General features: G+C 48.0%; 1 protein-coding gene across 3 annotated transcripts in view; it reads left to right on the forward strand.

Moving 5' to 3' along the window:
- The window catches only part of DDX4 (DEAD-box helicase 4), a 1,871,246-nt gene that overhangs the window by 1,670,832 nt on the left and 182,365 nt on the right, over positions 1–18,049 (forward strand). For all 3 annotated transcript variants that reach the window (XM_069627287.1, XM_069627289.1, XM_069627288.1), the window contains exon 20: positions 4,194–4,464. In XM_069627287.1, the coding sequence (XP_069483388.1) occupies positions 4,194–4,464 (271 nt within the window). The remainder of the gene's footprint in view (positions 1–4,193; positions 4,465–18,049) is intronic.

Consider the following 18,049-nt stretch of genomic DNA (forward strand, 5'->3'; position numbering starts at 1 on the left):
GTTTGGGATAACGGTGGACGATTCCCTTCAGGCCATTAAAGCGGACACCGAGACGGCCCGGGCCCTTGGAGTTCTGCAACAACGACGGACGCCCTTTCGGAGCAGCGGAGGCAAGGGCGCCTCCAAAGGTTCCGGCGGCGGTTTCTCCTCCTACCGTCAAGCGGCCCGCTCGTCATCTCAGGAGGCCTACAGAGGACGAGGCAAGCCTGGCGGACCCCGCCGTCGTCGCCAAGGACAAGGCGCTAAAGCCTCGTCGAAGCAGGATTGAACCGGCCGGGGGGTCGGGCCCCCACCGAAGCACCCCGGTGGGAGGCCGGCTGGCGAGCTTCGTCAGCGTGTGGGAGTCCATCTCCACCGACCGTTGGGTGCTGGACGCCTTGGCCCGGGGCCAGGCGCTCGAGTTTCAAAGAAAGTGTACGCGCGTCCCCCCCGTGGCCAGGAAAGAACTTCACGTCCCTCAACTTCTCCTGGAGGTGAAGGCGATGCTCAAGAAGGGCGCCATCGAACTCGTCCCAAAGAGGCTGCGGGGCTCCGGAGTCTACTCGAGATACTTCCTCGTGAAGAAGAAGACGGGGGGATGGCGCCCCATCCTGGACCTGCGACGTCTGAACAAGTTCATCAAGGCGCAAAAGTTCCGGATGGTCACCCTCCAGCACGTCCTGGGTCAGCTGGAGGAAAGAGACTTCCTGTCGTCGTTGGATTTGGAGGATGCCTACTTCCATATTCCCATCTTGAAGGGGCACCGAAAATTCCTCAGGTTTGTGGTCCAAGGGCGGCATTACCAGTTCAAAGCCCTCCCCTTCGGTCTACGGTCGGCACCCAGGGTGTTCACCAAGTGCCTCGCACCGGTGGCGGCTCAGCTGCGCCGCGAAGGGATCCACGTCTACCCCTACCTGGACGACTGGCTCATCCTTGCCAAGACAAGGGAGCTCGCCGTGGTCCACACGGCAAGGACCGTCCAACTTCTCACAGACCTGGGATTCTCCATGAACTACGCCAAATCCCACCTGGTACCCGCGCAAGACACTCTGTTTCTGGGAGCGAGGCTCAACACAGTGTCCCTTCTGGCCTCCCCGTCGGAGGAGAGGACCAGGACCATCCTGGGCAAGGTGCAGCGGATGTTGGTGGCCGACGCTGCCAAGGTGATGTCCATCAAGTCCCTCCTCGGAATGATGTCTTCCTGCATCTACCTCATTCCCATGTGCAGGCTCCGGATGCGCCCGTTGCAGGAGTTCCTGGACGCGCGCTGGATCCAAACGACGGGCAACTTCGAGGAAAGTATCACACTCGACGAGAGTTTCCGACGAGCGATCCGGTGGTGGGGCACCCGCGCGCATCTGACGGCGGGCATGGCCTTCCAGACCCCAGCCCACCAGGAGACAGTGACCACAGATGCCTCCCTGGAAGGGTGGGGAGCGCACACCGAAAATCTGCACGCAAGGGGCCTTTGGCTCCCGACGGAGAAATCCTTACATATCAACGTCCTGGAGCTCCGTGCAGTGTTTTGGGCCCTCAGGTCCTTCCTTCTGTCCCTCAAGGGCAAGGTGGTGAGGATCTTCACCGACAACACCACCACCATGTTTTACATCAGAAAACAGGGCGGAACCAGGTCCCCAGCACTGTCCGAGGAGGCGCAGGACCTGTGGCATTGGGCAGTCGCCCAAGGGATGTTTCTGGTGCCGTTTCATCTGGCAGGGATAAAAAAACACCATCGCCGACTCACTCAGCAGAGAGCTGCGCTCGTGCCACGAGTGGGAACTACGGCAGGATCTAGTGGATCGCCTCTTCCGACGGTGGGGCACACCCCAGATCGACCTGTTCACGACGGCGACGAACTCCAAGTGCCGGAGGTTCGCCAGCAGGTTTCCCCAGGCGAGGAGCATGGGCGATGCTTTCTCGTTCCCCTGGGAGGGCCTGTTCCTCTACGCGTTCCCTCCTTTGCCACTGCTAATCCGGCTCGTCAACCAGCTCAAGAGGTCACGGTGCAGGATGATCCTCGTCGCACCTGCGTGGCCGAGGCAGATAAGGTTCCCGGACCTTCTGGACTTGTCAGCGTCCCCGCCATTCAAGCTGCCGGTGGACGCGGATCTGCTCTCCGGGGTAGGAGGCGCCATCCTCCACCACGACCCGAAATCGCTGAACTTGCAGGCCTGGCTCCTGCAGCGCTAGAGTTTGGAGGATACGACATACCGGCCGACTGCAGAGAGGTTCTTGCAAAGGCCAGGGCGTCCTCGACTCTTAAATGCTACGGACACAAATGGAAGAGGTTCTCTGTCTGGTGCCACGCACAGAAGATTAACCCTCTACGGATTACGGCTCCCCAAGTTCTGCCGTACCTGCTGACGCTGGCCAAAGCTGGACTGGCACACGCGTCCATCAAGATTCATCTTGCTGCGATCTCCCGATACACCAGAACCACGGGACGGACGTCCTTGTGGTCTCATAGTCTGGTGAAAGAGTTCATGAGGGGACTGTTCAGATCGTTCCCGCCGGTGAAGGCTCCGGCCCCGGCGTGGGAGCTCAACGTGGTGCTGACCAAGCTCATGGGACCTCCGTTCGAGCCTCTGCACTCGGCCCCGTTGAAGTTTCTGTCGTGGAAAACAGCGTTTCTTGTGGCCTTCACCTCCGCACGACGGGTGGGAGAGATCCAGGCCCTTTCCTGCAAGGCCCCGTACTTGACTTTTCACGACACGAGAGTAGTGCTCAGGACGCACCCCTCCTTCATGCCCAAGGTACCGTCGGACTTCCATCTCAACAAACCCTTGGTGTTGCCTGTGTTCTTCCCGTCGCCTTCGTCGCCGGCTGAGAGGACTTTGCACTCGCTGGATGTGGCTAGAGCGCTGAAGTTCTACGTGGACCGCACGAAGTGTTTTCGGAAGACGTCACAACTCTTTGTGAACTTTGGACCTGTCAATCAGGGGAAGGCTCTCTCGAAGGCCTCCATTTCCAGATGGCTCTCCGGCTGTATCATGTACTGTCATCGGTTGGCAAACCGACCGCTGCCCGGCCGTCCGAGAGCCCATTCCACCAGAGCGATCGCAGCTACCACGGCGTTCCTTTCTGGTGTGCCCCTGCTGGACATATGCAGGGCTGCTACGTGGAGGTCGACGCACACCTTCACGAAGTTCTACTGCGTCGATCGGGATTCCAGGGAGGAGTCCAGGGTCGGCCAAGCAGTGCTGCGCAACCTGTTCGCCTGAGGTGAGCCTGGTGAGGAGGTAAGATGCTTAATGTTGAGTTTGATGTAATGCTTAATGTTGAGCCTTTGCCACCTCCCGTGGATGTGCATGTGTGTACTGCTATGTATTCTTTATTCATGAGCATGGATTCACATGCGAACTCTCCCGCCTACCCCTCTGCGGCTCTTCACTTGGTCATACTGCCACTTCACGTGCTTCCAAATCTGAAGATGGCTGCCAGAGGCGGTGCTTAGGTAGAGGGCAGTCATTGGCTGTGGTCAGTATGAACCAGAGACCAGTGATTGGTTATTACTACGAAAGACAGATCAGAAACGAAACTGATACTGGTTTTTTCTTTACCGAGGATTCCCAGCCTGACGATGGGGAATATTCATGAGCATGTGAATCCATGCCAGACCCATGCTGGAGAACAACAGTTACAGGTAAGTAACTTGTTCCTTCTCTCGCATTGGTATATTTCGTAGCTCTTTATGGCTCAGATTGCCACTAAAGTCTAAAGATGGCCTCTGGGTGTGGAGTGAAGGGAGAGCATTAAAGTAACAGAAGTTTTAAAATGTAAACATTAACTGCTTTACTCTTACAGAGAATTCCCAGCCTGACAACAGGGAATATTCAAACAGCATGTGAACCTATAAAAGCTACCATTGCTGGAGTACCAGAGTTACATCTTAGTAACGTATTCCTTCTTTAATAGTGTGCGAGACGTCACACCGTGCAAACTTTGATTTTCTGCCTGCTGCCGTGCAAGAGTTTTGAAAATGTTCTAGTTTCTTCCACTAGAAAGTGTCATTATGAGAGGACTATATTATACAATTTAACTTGCTGGTTGCAAACCTTTATTGCATGTGGGCTAGCTATTATGCCAAATGTGTGCGAGTACAGTCAATCTTAATTGGCGGTGCTTCTTGCAAAGTACCCAATGTTAGTAACAATGATGCTCTTCATTTTATGTTTAATAATAACTATCTTGCTTTTCAAACTTTTCATATCCAGTGATCGGCTACAAAGGGAGAGGGAAGAAGCACTTGCTGATTTTCGTTTTGGAAAGTGCCATGTTCTTGTTGCAACTAATGTAGCTGCCAGAGGCCTGGATATTGAAAATGTTCAACATGTTATAAATTATGATCTATCTGACAACATTGAGGAATATGTTCATAGAATTGGACGCACTGGCCGTTGTGGAAATGTTGGCAAAGCTATTTCATTCTTTCATTCTAATCAAAACCGAGATTTAGCACCTTCGTTACTGAAAGTGTTATCAGATGTAAGTATTTTTAAATTCAATTTATATTTTGTTCTGTAAGGGTTAAGTTCATAATCCATGTGAAAGACCCAAAGTATCAAACACGGTTTGGATTTCTAGCTCAAGACTGAAAGAAGATGCATTGTGATATAGTGAAGGCTGTTTTGTGTGTATTCCACCTTTCCACAGATTCCAAGTCTTAGAAATATATTCCTATTTCAACCAACAGGGATGGCATAAGGGTGGGGGCACAGCAGCACAACCTCTTAAATGCTTCTGAATGTGGGTGTGTTGGGCAGAATTCTGGCCAGTGCCCTTAGGGACCACTACACAAGATTAAGACTACAGGTGGTAGTACAATTTCACCTTTGGTACAAGCCTGTACTACACAGAGTGGTAGCAGTAGCAGAGGCAGCCAGACTTATCTCAAGAGCAAATGAGCAGTAGTAGAGATTACACAAAGGACTACAATCACTGTGACTCAAGCAAACACTGACTCAAGGTTTCTGGTTAAAAATTACATTTATTTTTAGACCATCTGTTTACAAAACACTTCACTTCTATTAAATTAAAACCACACTCCAAATACACTACACACAACAAATTCCCCTTGTACAGAAAAATTCAAGGTAAGTATTTTTGGATTTGACAGGCCGGTGTTGGGAAACAAAGACGTTACCGGGAATACATATGCGGTCACTTTTTAACAGTTCGCTCTTATTAAAGATACGCGTACCCGGAGTTGAAACACACTTAGCACCTGAGTTAACAAAAGAGTTGGGGGCAAAAATCATAGGCAATACTTTTGTCAAGGCAGACAGAATCAGAGAACACTTTCTGACAAGAAGATAAAAAGTCAATAGGCCTGTGCCAGTGTCAAGTGAAACCGGGTTCCTGTTGTCGAGAATCACAGTCAGATAGTTCACGATTGAAGATTGCCAGGAGTACTTGGATATTGTCAACAGAGGAAGCAAAAGTTATAAGAGGGAAGGAAGACAAGGGCAAGCCTTGGATGAGGAGAAAAGGGTTCACCCTAGTTCCTCGAAGTTGGACACAGTACCTCATTCTTTGAAGAAGCTGGTGCCACGGAAGCAGTTCCTGGTAGTTTCCTGCCGACTCGCAGTTCCTGGAGCTTCAGTCTTGGAGACGAGAAGGACGATGTCTGGAGTGATCTGCGCTACCCAGGGATGAGGCCAGCAGCAGCAACAGTGAATAAAAGGTGTGCTCCTTTAAAACAGGAAAGGTTCTACAGATGGCTATCCAGACCACTACAGCAGTGTGCAGTGATTTCGACCACAAAGAGGATCCTCGGGCTGTGGAAGATGAGCTGGTTGATCCCACCAGGCTCAAGGGAAGAAGGCTCTGGACTGGATCTGCTCTTGTGGTTGAAGGGTAGATGGCTCAGGACTGCAGCAGGGCTTCACCGGGACTCGGGAGTTGCAGCAGCCGTCTTCTTCTCCACTTCTCTTCGGTTCTTGTAGTTCCAGTGGCGACTCTGACTTCCAGCCCAAGAGTCCTGCCTTTTATGCGAAAATCCCCCATTCACAGAGTCTGGCTGTCAATCACCCAGCAGGGGGGTTGTCCGGCCTGGACAACCACCTCAGCCAATCATGACAAATTGCGACTTGGGTTCCCTAGGATACCCTGTGCATGGGTTGACTACACCCCTCCCTCACATATAGCCCACCTAGACACCCAAGCGCCAAGAGGAGGGCTTCTTGGAAGAAGCCAGCCAAAAGACGGTGAACAAAGAAGGCAAACCTGTTTTTTTGCACAAAGTAAACCTCAAGAAGGATTTTAACAAAAAGAAATGGCGACTAAACCCGACCGGAGCCAAAAGAAAAGAGTATTTGTCAAGCGGGTTTATGTTCGAGGCTACCATGATGGCCTGAAACAGTACCACATTAACATAATATAATAGCGGTAGAAAAGTTAGGGTAGATACCACTGCAATCAGCTAAGTCTGAATGTTAAAAGAGCAAAACAAAGCTCAGAGAGGCACATAGAAAAAGGGATATGAGTTGACCCTTTCCGGTACTCCATGTAAGATGGGGTGTACTGGGTCTGTATTTTTTAAATGACTGTAAAGTAAATGGGAACTTTACCTGTTTTCTGGGGGACAATAGTCAGAAGCGGAAAAATGGGGGTGGAGGAGGGGGGAGTGTCAAAGACAACCCTGTGTCACTGCACGGAAGGTGCTGTGTGTAGCACACACAAGTGGGGCTCATGTAGTGGTGTAGCTCCAGAGCCCAAGATCACACAAACAGTAGAAATGCACATGGCAAAACACATGTAAGAGTGGGGAAAAGGCTCCCGTGTACCAGGTGGAAAAAATAAACCCCAGAAAGCCAGCAACCTGCTGAGGGACTCACTGGGTGAGGGAAATTAGCCATAAATGAGAATTCTCCCTAAACACTCCACCACCCCCCACCCTCCCAGACTAAGGGACGGGTGGATTTAATCCACTCCTGGATGGATCGCATACCTCTAGTCGGACATAAACATCCTAGAGAGACCATCAGCATTTTAGTGGTGACTTCCTGCTCTATTCTCAATGGTAAAATCAAACCCTTGCAGGCAGATTGACCATCTTAGTAGTTTAGGGCTTTCCCCTTTCATTTGCATCAGCCATCTCAAGGGTTGGTGGGTAGTCTGAATAATGAAAGTAGATCCATACAAGTATGGTCTAAACCTCTTCATTGACCACACAATAGCATAACAACATAACATTCACATTCTGTTGTTGCACACCTTGTCTCAGGATCCTTTAACTTCCTGCTGATGAAACAAATGGGATGTTCTCTACCTTTCTCATCCAGTTGACTAAGGACTGCACCTATACCTGCATTAGAAGCTTCAGTTTGTACAATGAAGAGTTGGTGGTAGTCAGTAGCTCTTAGGACTGGAGCTTGACAAAGGGCTTTCTTCAGGCCTTCAAAGGCTTGAGTGCACTCTTCATTCCATCTGACCTTTTTAGGGTATTTTGGAGAGGAGATGACATTCAATGGAGAAGCTATGGACCCATAGTTCTCTGAAGTTCCTGTAGTAACCAGTGAGACCTAGGAAGGCTCTCACTTGGGTTTGAGTAGTAGGTTTGGCCCAGTTTTGTACAGCTTGTACTTTGCTAGGCAATGGCCTTATTTCACCTCCTCGTACCTCATATCCAAGGTAGACCACTTTGCTCTAACCAATTTGACATTTACTTGCCTTTCTGGTCTGTTTGGCCTGCTCAGGAGCCTGCAAAACATACCATAGGTGATCAATATGTTCTTTCCAAGTAGGGCTGAACCCTGCAGCGTCATCCAAGTATGCCATGCAGAAGTCCTCCATCCCATTCAGAACTTAATTGACCATCCTCTGAAATGTAGCAGGTGCATTCTTTAGTTCAAAAGGCATTACCTTAAACTGGTAGAGGCCTGCTGGGGTGGGTCAGGGCTGTTTGCCAATAGCCTGACGTTAGGTGAAAAGTGCTGAGCTACTTGGCTGCATCAAGTTTATCCACTAGCTCATCTGTCCTAGGTAAAGGATGGGCATCAGTCTTTGTGACTGCATTTAGAGCTTTATAGTCCACACAGAATCTCAACTCTTTGGATCCTGCCTTTGGTACAAGCACAACTGGGCTAGACCATGAACTAGTAGAGGGTTCTATAACCCCGAGATCAAGCATCTTGTTGACCTCATTCCTTATATGGGTTCTGACATTCTGTACCCCCTGATTTTTACAGGCAAACAATCACCAGTGAGGATATCATGCTGGCCTCTAGGAGTCAAGCCTGGTAAAAGTGAGAACAGGGAGGCAAACTGGTTTACCAGTAAGTTGCACTTTTCCCGCTGTTCAGATGTGAGACTGGAAGAGGGATTAACTCCTCCCACTTTCTCATCTAAAGGTAAGCCTCTGCGGAGGTCAGGCAGAGGTTCACTCTCTGCCTCTTCTTGAGCTGAAGCTAGAAGCAAAGCTCCTATCTCGGGTCTAGAGACATAAGCCTTTAAACGGTTGGTGTGGAAGACTCTGGGAGCCTCCTTAGGATTGCCTAAATCCACCAGGTAGTTCACCTCTCCATGTTTACCCACAACTTTGAAGGGTCCTGTGCATTTGTCCTGCAAGGCCCTCTAGTCCACCAGGTAGTTCACCTCTCCAAGTTTACCCACAACTTTGAAGGGCCCTATGCATTTGTCTTGCAAGGCCCTCTGCCTTGTAGGTACCATAACAAGAACAAGCTGGTCTTGAGTAAACTCAACCATGTTAACCCTAAGTTGTCACTTGCTTCTGCCATCATGTGACATTCTCCTCCGGAGACCTATCACATAGTCACTCTGACTGGCTTGGGGGAAGGAGCACTCTCCAACCCCTCCTTAATCAGGGCCAATGGACCGCTGACTGGATGGCCATAGAGAAGTTCAAAGGGACTGTAACCTACCCCCTCCTGAGGGACTTCTCTATATGCAAAGAGACGGCATGGCAGTAGAAGGTCCCACTTCCTTTTAAGGGGTTCTTCTAAAGCACCCATCATGCTCTTCATTGTTCTGTTAAACCTCTCCACCAACCCATTAGTTTGTGGGTGGTAGGCAGTAGAGAACTCTTAAGTGACTCCACAGGTTTTCCACATGGCTTGCATGTAGTGGGACATAAAATTTGATCCATTGTCAGATATCACTTCCTTAGGAAAACCTACTCTGGTAAAAATACCAAGTAGGGCCTTGGACACAGCCGAAGCCGTAACAGTCCCCATAGGTATGGCTTCAGGATACCTAGTAGCATGGTCTACTACGACCAGGATAAACCTGTTACCTGAAGATCTGGGAGGGTCAAGAGGACCAGCAATCGCAATCCCGACCCTCTCAAAATGGACTCCCACCACTGGGAGAGGCACCGAGGGTGCCACATTCTTGGCTCCACTCTTGCCAGAGGTTTGGCAAGTGTGACAGCTCCTACAGAATTTGTCTACTTTGAACCCATTTTAGGCCAGTAGAAGTAAAGTGAGAGCCTTTCCTTGGTCTTCTTAAAACTTAAGTGACCAGCCAAAGGTATCTCGTGGGCTAACTGTAGGAACTGGAGTTGGTTCACAAGGGGTACTACAAGTCTTTTGCAGTCTCCAGGGGTTGACTCAGTCGGTTCACTGTAGAAGAGGCCATCTTCCCAGTGCAACCTATACTTCCCAGGCTCTTCCCCATTTAGCTGAGAAGCTGCCTGTAGGCGAAGATCTTCAAGATTAGGACACTCTGTCCTCTACTGAAGTCTGCCCTGTTGGGTCCACCTTCTGCCAGTGAAGACTGCAGCTCAGGATATTCAACAGGGTCAAGATATCCAACCAGAGTAAGATCTTCTTCCAGATCTGATTCCTCAGTATCTAGTTGAACCAAACAGGGTTGAACCTCAAACTCAACCTCAGTTGATGGAGGAGTCACAGGTGTGACTTTGGACAGTCTTGGTGATGTCCTGGTAGGCACAGGGGTGCTTGCTGTTTTCTTGCTGGTAGACGTGGGTTTCCCCTTTGTCTCTTTCTGTCTTGCAATAGCAGTAAGTCTGTCCTGTGGACTTGGGGTGATAGTTTCTTCTATCAAGTCCCCAGGAGAGCCTCTCAAGGTTCTCTCCCTAGCAGACCTTGTGAGCTCCTGCTACCTTTTACTGGGAGGCCTGGGGCTACTAGACACAACTCCAAGGAGTTTTAAGGTCATTACCTAACAGGACTCTCCTAGGTACGTTATTTTGCACACTTACAGGTATTCTGACAGTCCTGTCATTGCACTGGATGAGAGCTGGTAACTGGGGAACCATTTGCACAGGGCATCCAGCTAACTTGGTTAGGTGTTTGGGTGCCTTAGCAACATCCTCTACCTTGAAAAAACCTTCATCAACCACAGTTATGCTGGCTCCAGTGTCTCTGATGGCAGGGGCCTCCTGACAATTCACAAGAACACCATCTTTGCAATACTCTTTAGTATTATCTGGGATTGAGTTATAGACATCTAAGTGCTGTTGTTCCCAAGGACACTAAAGAAACACTAGCTGAGACTCTCATGGGTTCATCAGCCAGTAATTGAAAGTCACCACTTGTCATAGGTATGTGGGATGTCTTAACCCACTAATCCAAGCCCTGCAACATCACTGTGCATTGCTGGCAGCAGAAACATCATAATGGCCGCCGGAAAGCATGCTGCTTGCCAGAAATCGCCAGAAAGTGTGCAGTGAAAACCTGAAAAATAGGCCACCATCTACTTTTGCCTATGTCATTGGTAACACAGGAGACCACTGCCAAAACCCACCATTTGGCTGCTCAGAGCAAAATCATTGCAAAAGAAACAGAGCTGGTTTCAAAAATCTGTTTTGTTTGGTGTCAAATTTGTAGAAATCATGACTTACAAACCACCTAAAAAGATCCAACCTCCTTGTTGGGTGGTAAACCTCATTCTCCTTCTAGAATCTACATAAATATAAGGTCCACAGAAGTGTATCTATAGCTGAACAAAGTATACTTTTGAGGATTGCTTGCTGGAAGAAATCTGTCAAAAATGGGTGCAATACCGTTACTCACCTCTATCAGAAGCTGACGTTTTAAAACCATTTTGGGTAAAATTGAACATGGAACTCAAACTATGCCAAAGAAAGACTTGATATCAGAAGCATAAGAGATGAATACAATTTAAAACCATATTCTGAAAAGGCTTGAAGGAAGAAATTGTTTAATGTATGTGTTAAAAATGTGAGTTATATTTTATGAAAAGATAATTTGTAGATATTGGGTTAAGAGTTAAAGTTTCCCACACTGTGTTCAAACGAATTCCACACTCCTTTCTGGACAAAGGAAACTCCCCCCTGCCCTTCGCAAAGAGATTGACAGGCTGTTGTGAAAGGAAACTAGCAGGGGCACCCCGGCCTGCTGCTCTGAGTAAAGACAATGGAGTCCTTGGGCTGAATAGAAAATGCTAATTCGAGTGTGACCGACAACACACTGCTGGCAGGAAGGAGAGACATGTGACCTCTGAGTCAGCCCAGACCTTGGAGGGGGAGACAAACCATTGTGTGGATTCAGAAAGCACAGCAAATGTATGTTTTAGAAAAATGCTTATAAAATATTGTACCGCACTGACAAAAATGTGAAACTTTGAGATTTTTAAAATGAAAAATTCACTCACAGTTTAAGACTAAGCTGGACTCCGTGCGATGTTCTGAGACCAAACCCCGGAATTATTCATATTGTAGCTCCTGTGTTTATTCCAGGAACCTAAAAAAATTACAGAAATGTGCCCAAATGGGGTGTGAATGCATGTCTAAAAATTGGTGCAGAAATAATATTGAGAAACCCGCCAAAAGCGCAAAAAGTGGTCATTTCTGAACCAAAGCTCTTAGGAAGAGGAGAGTTGAACAGAAATGTACCTTATTTAATCTGTCATGTGATGTATGTAGTATTAACAAGTTGTGTATATTGTAAATGTGTTTTATGAAAAATAAGATATAGTGTACAGAGACCAAGGGGAGTGTTTTCCCCTAAGCCATAAACATGACACAGGCTGACACACTGATCCTTTCTCCAATCGGGGCATAGGAAGTTCCCTGACCTATTAGATCCTTAGAGGGTTGGGCATTGTAGAATCAGCCTCCCCACCCACTTTGGAAATACATAAATGGGGACTGCTGAGGAGGACAGATGGGGGACACACTTCTACTACTCAACTGATTTCTTGGCGAAGCACCCTGCAAGAAGATCCAGACCAGATCCAGACAATATCCAGATAGAGACTCTAGAACCAAACTTTAGAACCTTGAAGCAGAGAGGCCTAACCCAAAAGCTGAATCCTTCTCAGCAGGCCTGCGAAACATAGCAACCTGATTCTAACCCCTAAACTTCCAAGGGGCTCTCACATTCAACAGCCAGGCTGTGCTGTTTTGCTATTCTAGCCAAGAACTCTGTGCTAGAACCAAGATCCAGACCCAGAAAGCAGAGCTGTATCCAGAACCCGTCGAATCCAGTCCAAGACGCCGCGCAGACCAGAGTTCCTGAGACCTGTCCGGTGGCGAGAGAATCCCAGCCAAACCCTTGACCAGATCTTTGACGGGGCCCATTCCACTCCATTCCAAAGCCATAGGAGTGAGTATCCAGTCTAGAACTGTACATAACCAATCTCTTAGTTTAAAGTAATTCTATTCCAACCATCCAGAACTGCATTATAGAATCTTGTGTCCATCCTTAATTCTTCTCATTATATTGTCTGTGATAATTGTAGCAATAATCATCTTTGCGCTGATATTTTTCTGAAGAGGGACAAGTGTTTTGACCGACAGAGATCAGAGTGGAGGTGCCGCTGTTGTGGTGGCTGCCCGTTGAGTGTCCTGCTTCTTCATAGCTCCTTAGTATAAGCCTATCCTTGTTGGTAAATCTTTAAAGGAAAGTTCCGGGCTTTTTTTTTTATTGTTCCTATGGTTCGGCCATGTGTTTTTAAGCATAAATCGGTAGATCGTAGAAAACTTTCCTATGGACCTTACCCGACTTTTCGTCCATTAACGCACTCGAAATCAGCCGCCATTTTCTGATAATCCTATCCTTTTCCCCCATCGCCCTGGCTCACCTGCTTTTGCGGCACTAAATCATATCCCCCGCCTCTGAGCCTGTCATCAGCAGACGCGTACCGCCCATTTCCCAACGCCAAAGCACGTCTCGTGTCAACAATCGCTGCGCCTCAGCTAATGAAGTGTCGCCATGGAAATGGCAGGACGCCTCATTCCTCTATAAGTATAAACACACCGTTTCACAACACACAGCAGCAGATTTTCGATTCCATTACTCTCTCTGTGTTACTTTGAGTATTCTGTGACACGTTTCTGAGCTCTGGTCAGCTACCTTCGCCGCTTCTAGGCCTTGTGAACACCTGTACCATCTCTGTAAATTATTTTACTTTCTTTACCACACAATGGCTACAATAATGCCGTATATGTACGAGCCCGAGTACACCAAGGAGGAACTACTGGAAAGGCAAGCACGCGAAAACGATGGGGATTCGGACGGCAGTTGGGAGGACCAGTCAACGGATGAAGAGCCTGGACCATGTCGCATGGACGGCGTCTCCACCTGGTGCACGTGCAATCGGTGCGAGCTAATGCCAACTGAGGCGGAGAACTGCTGCTGCCGTGAAAATTCCGGGTGCTTGGCCTACATTTCGGAAGGCGAGCCAAGTCCGCAATGCATCACCGAGCTGCCAGAGTTCAGGGAAGCCTGCCTCTCACGGACCGTGTTGAGGATGATGATGGTGCTTATGCACGAACTTCGCGGCACTGTTCGTCCGCGTAATCCGAGTAACGAGTAAGTATACTCTGGTTGTGATGTCAGTGATGCCACTACTATGTCATGGTCGTCTCCCACATATAAAATTACATCTACATATCATTCGAATGCATGTGAATTGGTTCCATATTGTGCATTTTCTAGATAGAATTTTTTTCAAAGCAGAATGGATTTTTTACCTGAATCGACAGTGATAAGAAAGTTTTGTCATTTTAATACAGTTTGCATCTTTCATTTTCACAGGTGGTACAGGCTGGTGGCCTATCGTTGCTTCACTTGGTGGCTTCACGGGAGGCTCGGACACCGCGTTCGGAGAGTAATACCTGCCTGTGCGGTACTTGCCATTAGACAACATTTCCCCAGCGACAGTGGACAATACCGCGGATTTTCCCTGGATGTGCTGCAACCGGAACTTTATAATGTGTAATGTTTATTATTTATGTTCAATTGAAATTAAGATCTAAAATAAAACCCAACATATATTTTAACAATGGTTGTTTTGATTTTTTAAATGAATCTGGTGTGTCTCCATTGAATAGTCTTCCTGTGCCTTGTCTTGTCACACCACATGTCTCCGGCCAGCATCCTCCCTCACGCTGGCCGCCCACCTTCAATCCACATAACCGTCGAACCCATATGCAGCAGACATACATATGTTATTTTGCGGGTTGGCATCAAGCCTCCCGGCCTTGCCTCCTCCCCCAAAAATACTTACCACACCACTTTGTTCAAGCGTTGCCCCCTGCCTGTTGGTACTCTTGTTCAGAGGAGAATTGCCTAGCATTTCGGTGCTGGACTGCCCCAGGGCAGGACAAAGACTGATATGTTTGGGATATTTCTTCTCTGTGAAAGATAGTGAGCTAAAGACTCTGGGTAAGTCTCTCGTAACCAGGACTAATGTCTGGCAGAGGGACTCCCAGGACCCCCCTTGTTAATTTGCATATTCAAGTAACTTTGGGTCTCACCCTAAGTTACTAGGGGAATCCAGACGTGGACCCCTTGCTCACTATTTTTAGAGAGGCACAGATCCACCCTACTGATGAGGTCCAACCAGACCGAAACACGTGTCTGGGGTTTCTGTTGGTACTCTTGTTCAGAGGAGAATTGCCTAGCATTTCGGTGCTGGACTGCCCCAGGGCAGGACAAAGACTGATATGTTTGGGATATTTCTTCTCTGTGAAAGATAGTGAGCTAAAGACTCTGGGTAAGTCTCTCGTAACCAGGACTAATGTCTGGCAGAGGGACTCCCAGGACCCCCCTTGTTAATTTGCATATTCAAGTAACTTTGGGTCTCACCCTAAGTTACTAGGGGAATCCAGACGTGGACCCCTTGCTCACTATTTTTAGAGAGGCACAGATCCACCCTACTGATGAGGTCCAACCAGACCGAAACACGTGTCTGGGGTTTCTGTTGGTACTCTTGTTCAGAGGAGAATTGCCTAGCATTTCGGTGCTGGACTGCCCCAGGGCAGGACAAAGACTGATATGTTTGGGATATTTCTTCTCTGTGAAAGATAGTGAGCTAAAGACTCTGGGTAAGTCTCTCGTAACCAGGACTAATGTCTGGCAGAGGGACTCCCAGGACCCCCCTTGTTAATTCCCCTGCCTTCCATGTACTAGATCCTTCAGCCTGCCTCTTACATGCAGTTAGATGGCCTCTCCTTGGTGAGGCCCTGCGGCAAACGAGTCTTGTCTGCACGACCACCGCCCCAATCCACACCCCGCCCTATCAAAGGCAGTTCGCACCGGGGTACTTGTGCTGGCAAGTGGAGCTGTCAGGGAGCGATAAAGGCCAAGAGGTGCCAAAGACCATGTACACTTCAAAGTGGTCTATAGAGCATGGGCTGTTGTTCCCATGTCTACCTCCAGACCCCGTGTCTCCTGCCAAGCGTCCCCCTCACGCTGGACGCCCCCCTGCAATCCACATAAGTGTGTCTCCATTCACGAGTCTTCCTGTGTCTTGTCTGCACGACCACCGCCCCAATCCACCCCCCGCCCTATCAAAGGCAGTTCGCACCGGGGTACTTGTGCTGGCAAGTGGAGCTGTCAGGGAGCGATAAAGGCCAAGAGGTGCCAAAGACCATGTACACTTCAAAGTGGTCTATAGAGCATGGGTTGTTGTTCCCATGTCTACCTCCAGACCCCCTGTCTCCTGCCAAGCATCCCCCTCACGCTGGACGGCCCCCTGCAATCCGCATAATGCCATGACATATACACGTCATTCATTCACAAACACACCCCTGTTTCCAATACTTTATAACCCACTTCATATTTCTAATGAGAACTTCTTTGCGCTTTGCTAGTCAACCCGTGAAGGTGCTGGTTATCTGCTCTTCGTCTCTGTGAACTTCCGTGACCACTTCGAGGAAACTCCTCAGTTTGCAACCTGTGAACTGCTCCCTGTTCTACGACAAGAAACTACTCTGATCCCTGCATCTAACTGTTTGTTCGTCAAGGTAAGGCCATGCACCATAATCATTTTGCGTCCAATTTCTTTTCGTTCAAGACAGTACATGCAAGGAACTAGTCACATGTTCTGAGTCTAGTCAAATTATCTTTCTATTTTTTTAAAGTTATTCAAATACTTATCCGCATGTGAATAACGTGTATAGTTCCAAGAACCAAAACGAACCTTGCATTGAACCTTTTATGTGTCATTTAATTTTTTAACACATTGGTATTCATAGAGAATTGTTGATCTTTACTTTTCAGAACTTTCCACAATGCCTGCCTGTTCCATTGGCGGTTGCCCTTCGAAGACCCATAATAAATCTGAAGGTACTATAATGCATGTTTTCCCTAGGACAATAGATCAGATAAGAGAATGGGTCCGATATTGCGGATATCCACCGTCTGAGCTTGAAAGTAGAGTCCTAGAAGTCTTTGCGGACAAGAGGGGTGATCGATACCGCATCTGCAGCAGGCACTTTTGCTCAGACATGTACTCCACATCATTGCTAATAAAGAAGAACACACCGCGAGCGAGGCGAAAATTGCTCTCAACCATCATCATCAACCATCATCATCAATGGAAGTCTATGAGGAGCCCGAGGTATGGATCTTGACAGTTCCATCTAAGTAGAACAACTATGCGTGAATCATTGTCGTTTGAATGTTCTACACAAAGCGTTCATTCGTGTTTTGCTATTGAGATGTACGTGGGTATTGGTCCCCAAGTACATTTTGTGTTTTCGATATTATTATACATACTAATGAAAGTTCTATTTTTCAGGGAGTCGATGGAGCGTCAGTGCGTGATGGATGTGCTTATCATGAAAATATAGTCGTTGCAGCGCAAAAGGAAGTGGAGACATGCACACACGAGTCGGAGCAACAGCGTCCTGATGTTGAAGTTCGAGGCAAGAAAGTTTCAAAGAAAAGAAAGCAAAAGAAGGTTAGTGTCCTGGTAACTATATTATGTTGTTTTTCACTGTTAATAGTTCAATACTGTAAGTTGTGTTTAAACTGAACATCCCTTTTCCAATCTGTCCTCTAGTTGCGAGTGGGTGTACGAACTAGATCTACACAGACAGTGAAGCGAACGAGAGATGTTGCTTGTCAAACCTTTTGGCAGGGACTTGAGACTGGAGATGCATCGTGCCAATGGGAAGAATATGAAGTGATTGACAACGGAGCTATACCAGCACCAGCCATTGATAGTGAATGTCCTCCTGGTAGTTCGGATGCAGTCGGAGATCAATTCACAGAATCCACACCCGCAAAAACTAAGACCGCGAGAAAGTTGAAGAAATTGTCTTATTCACCCATCGCCGGAGAAGGAACAGATGTTGCAATGCCACCTGTACAAAATATCATCCTTTCTCATGGTCTGCACAACCCATGCTGGGACAACTGCCAGCAGGCAGTCTACTTTGTGCAGCGGCTGCACTTTTTAGTGGTTCAAGTTTTAAAAAGTTAGAGTCTTTCTTTCAGTTTGTGGGAATCCATTTCATTGCGAAAACTCAGTTCTACAAATACCAAACCGATTATCTATTTCCAGCCATTAGCGAAGCTTGGAGAATGGAAAAAATGTCTATTGATAGTACATTCGCGGGCAAACGGTTCAGGCTAGCCGGTGATGGACAGTGCGACAGCCCAGGATTTTCAGCCAAGTACTGCACCTACCACTTTCAGGACATGGAAAGTAAGAAAATTGTGAGTTCGGTGGTCGTGCAGGTGTCACAAAGTACATCCTCAGTGGCCATGGAGAAAGTTGGCTTTGTAGCATCATTGCAAGAACTACAATCGCGGGGAATGGTGATCGACCTGATAGCCACGGACAGACACGTTTCAATTGCCAAGACAATGAGAGAAGAGTACAAAAATAT

The sequence above is a fragment of the Ambystoma mexicanum genome, chromosome 6p (assembly GCF_040938575.1).
Source record: "Ambystoma mexicanum isolate Mex_15411 chromosome 6p, UKY_AmexF1_1, whole genome shotgun sequence".
Lineage (NCBI taxonomy): Eukaryota > Metazoa > Chordata > Amphibia > Caudata > Ambystomatidae > Ambystoma > Ambystoma mexicanum.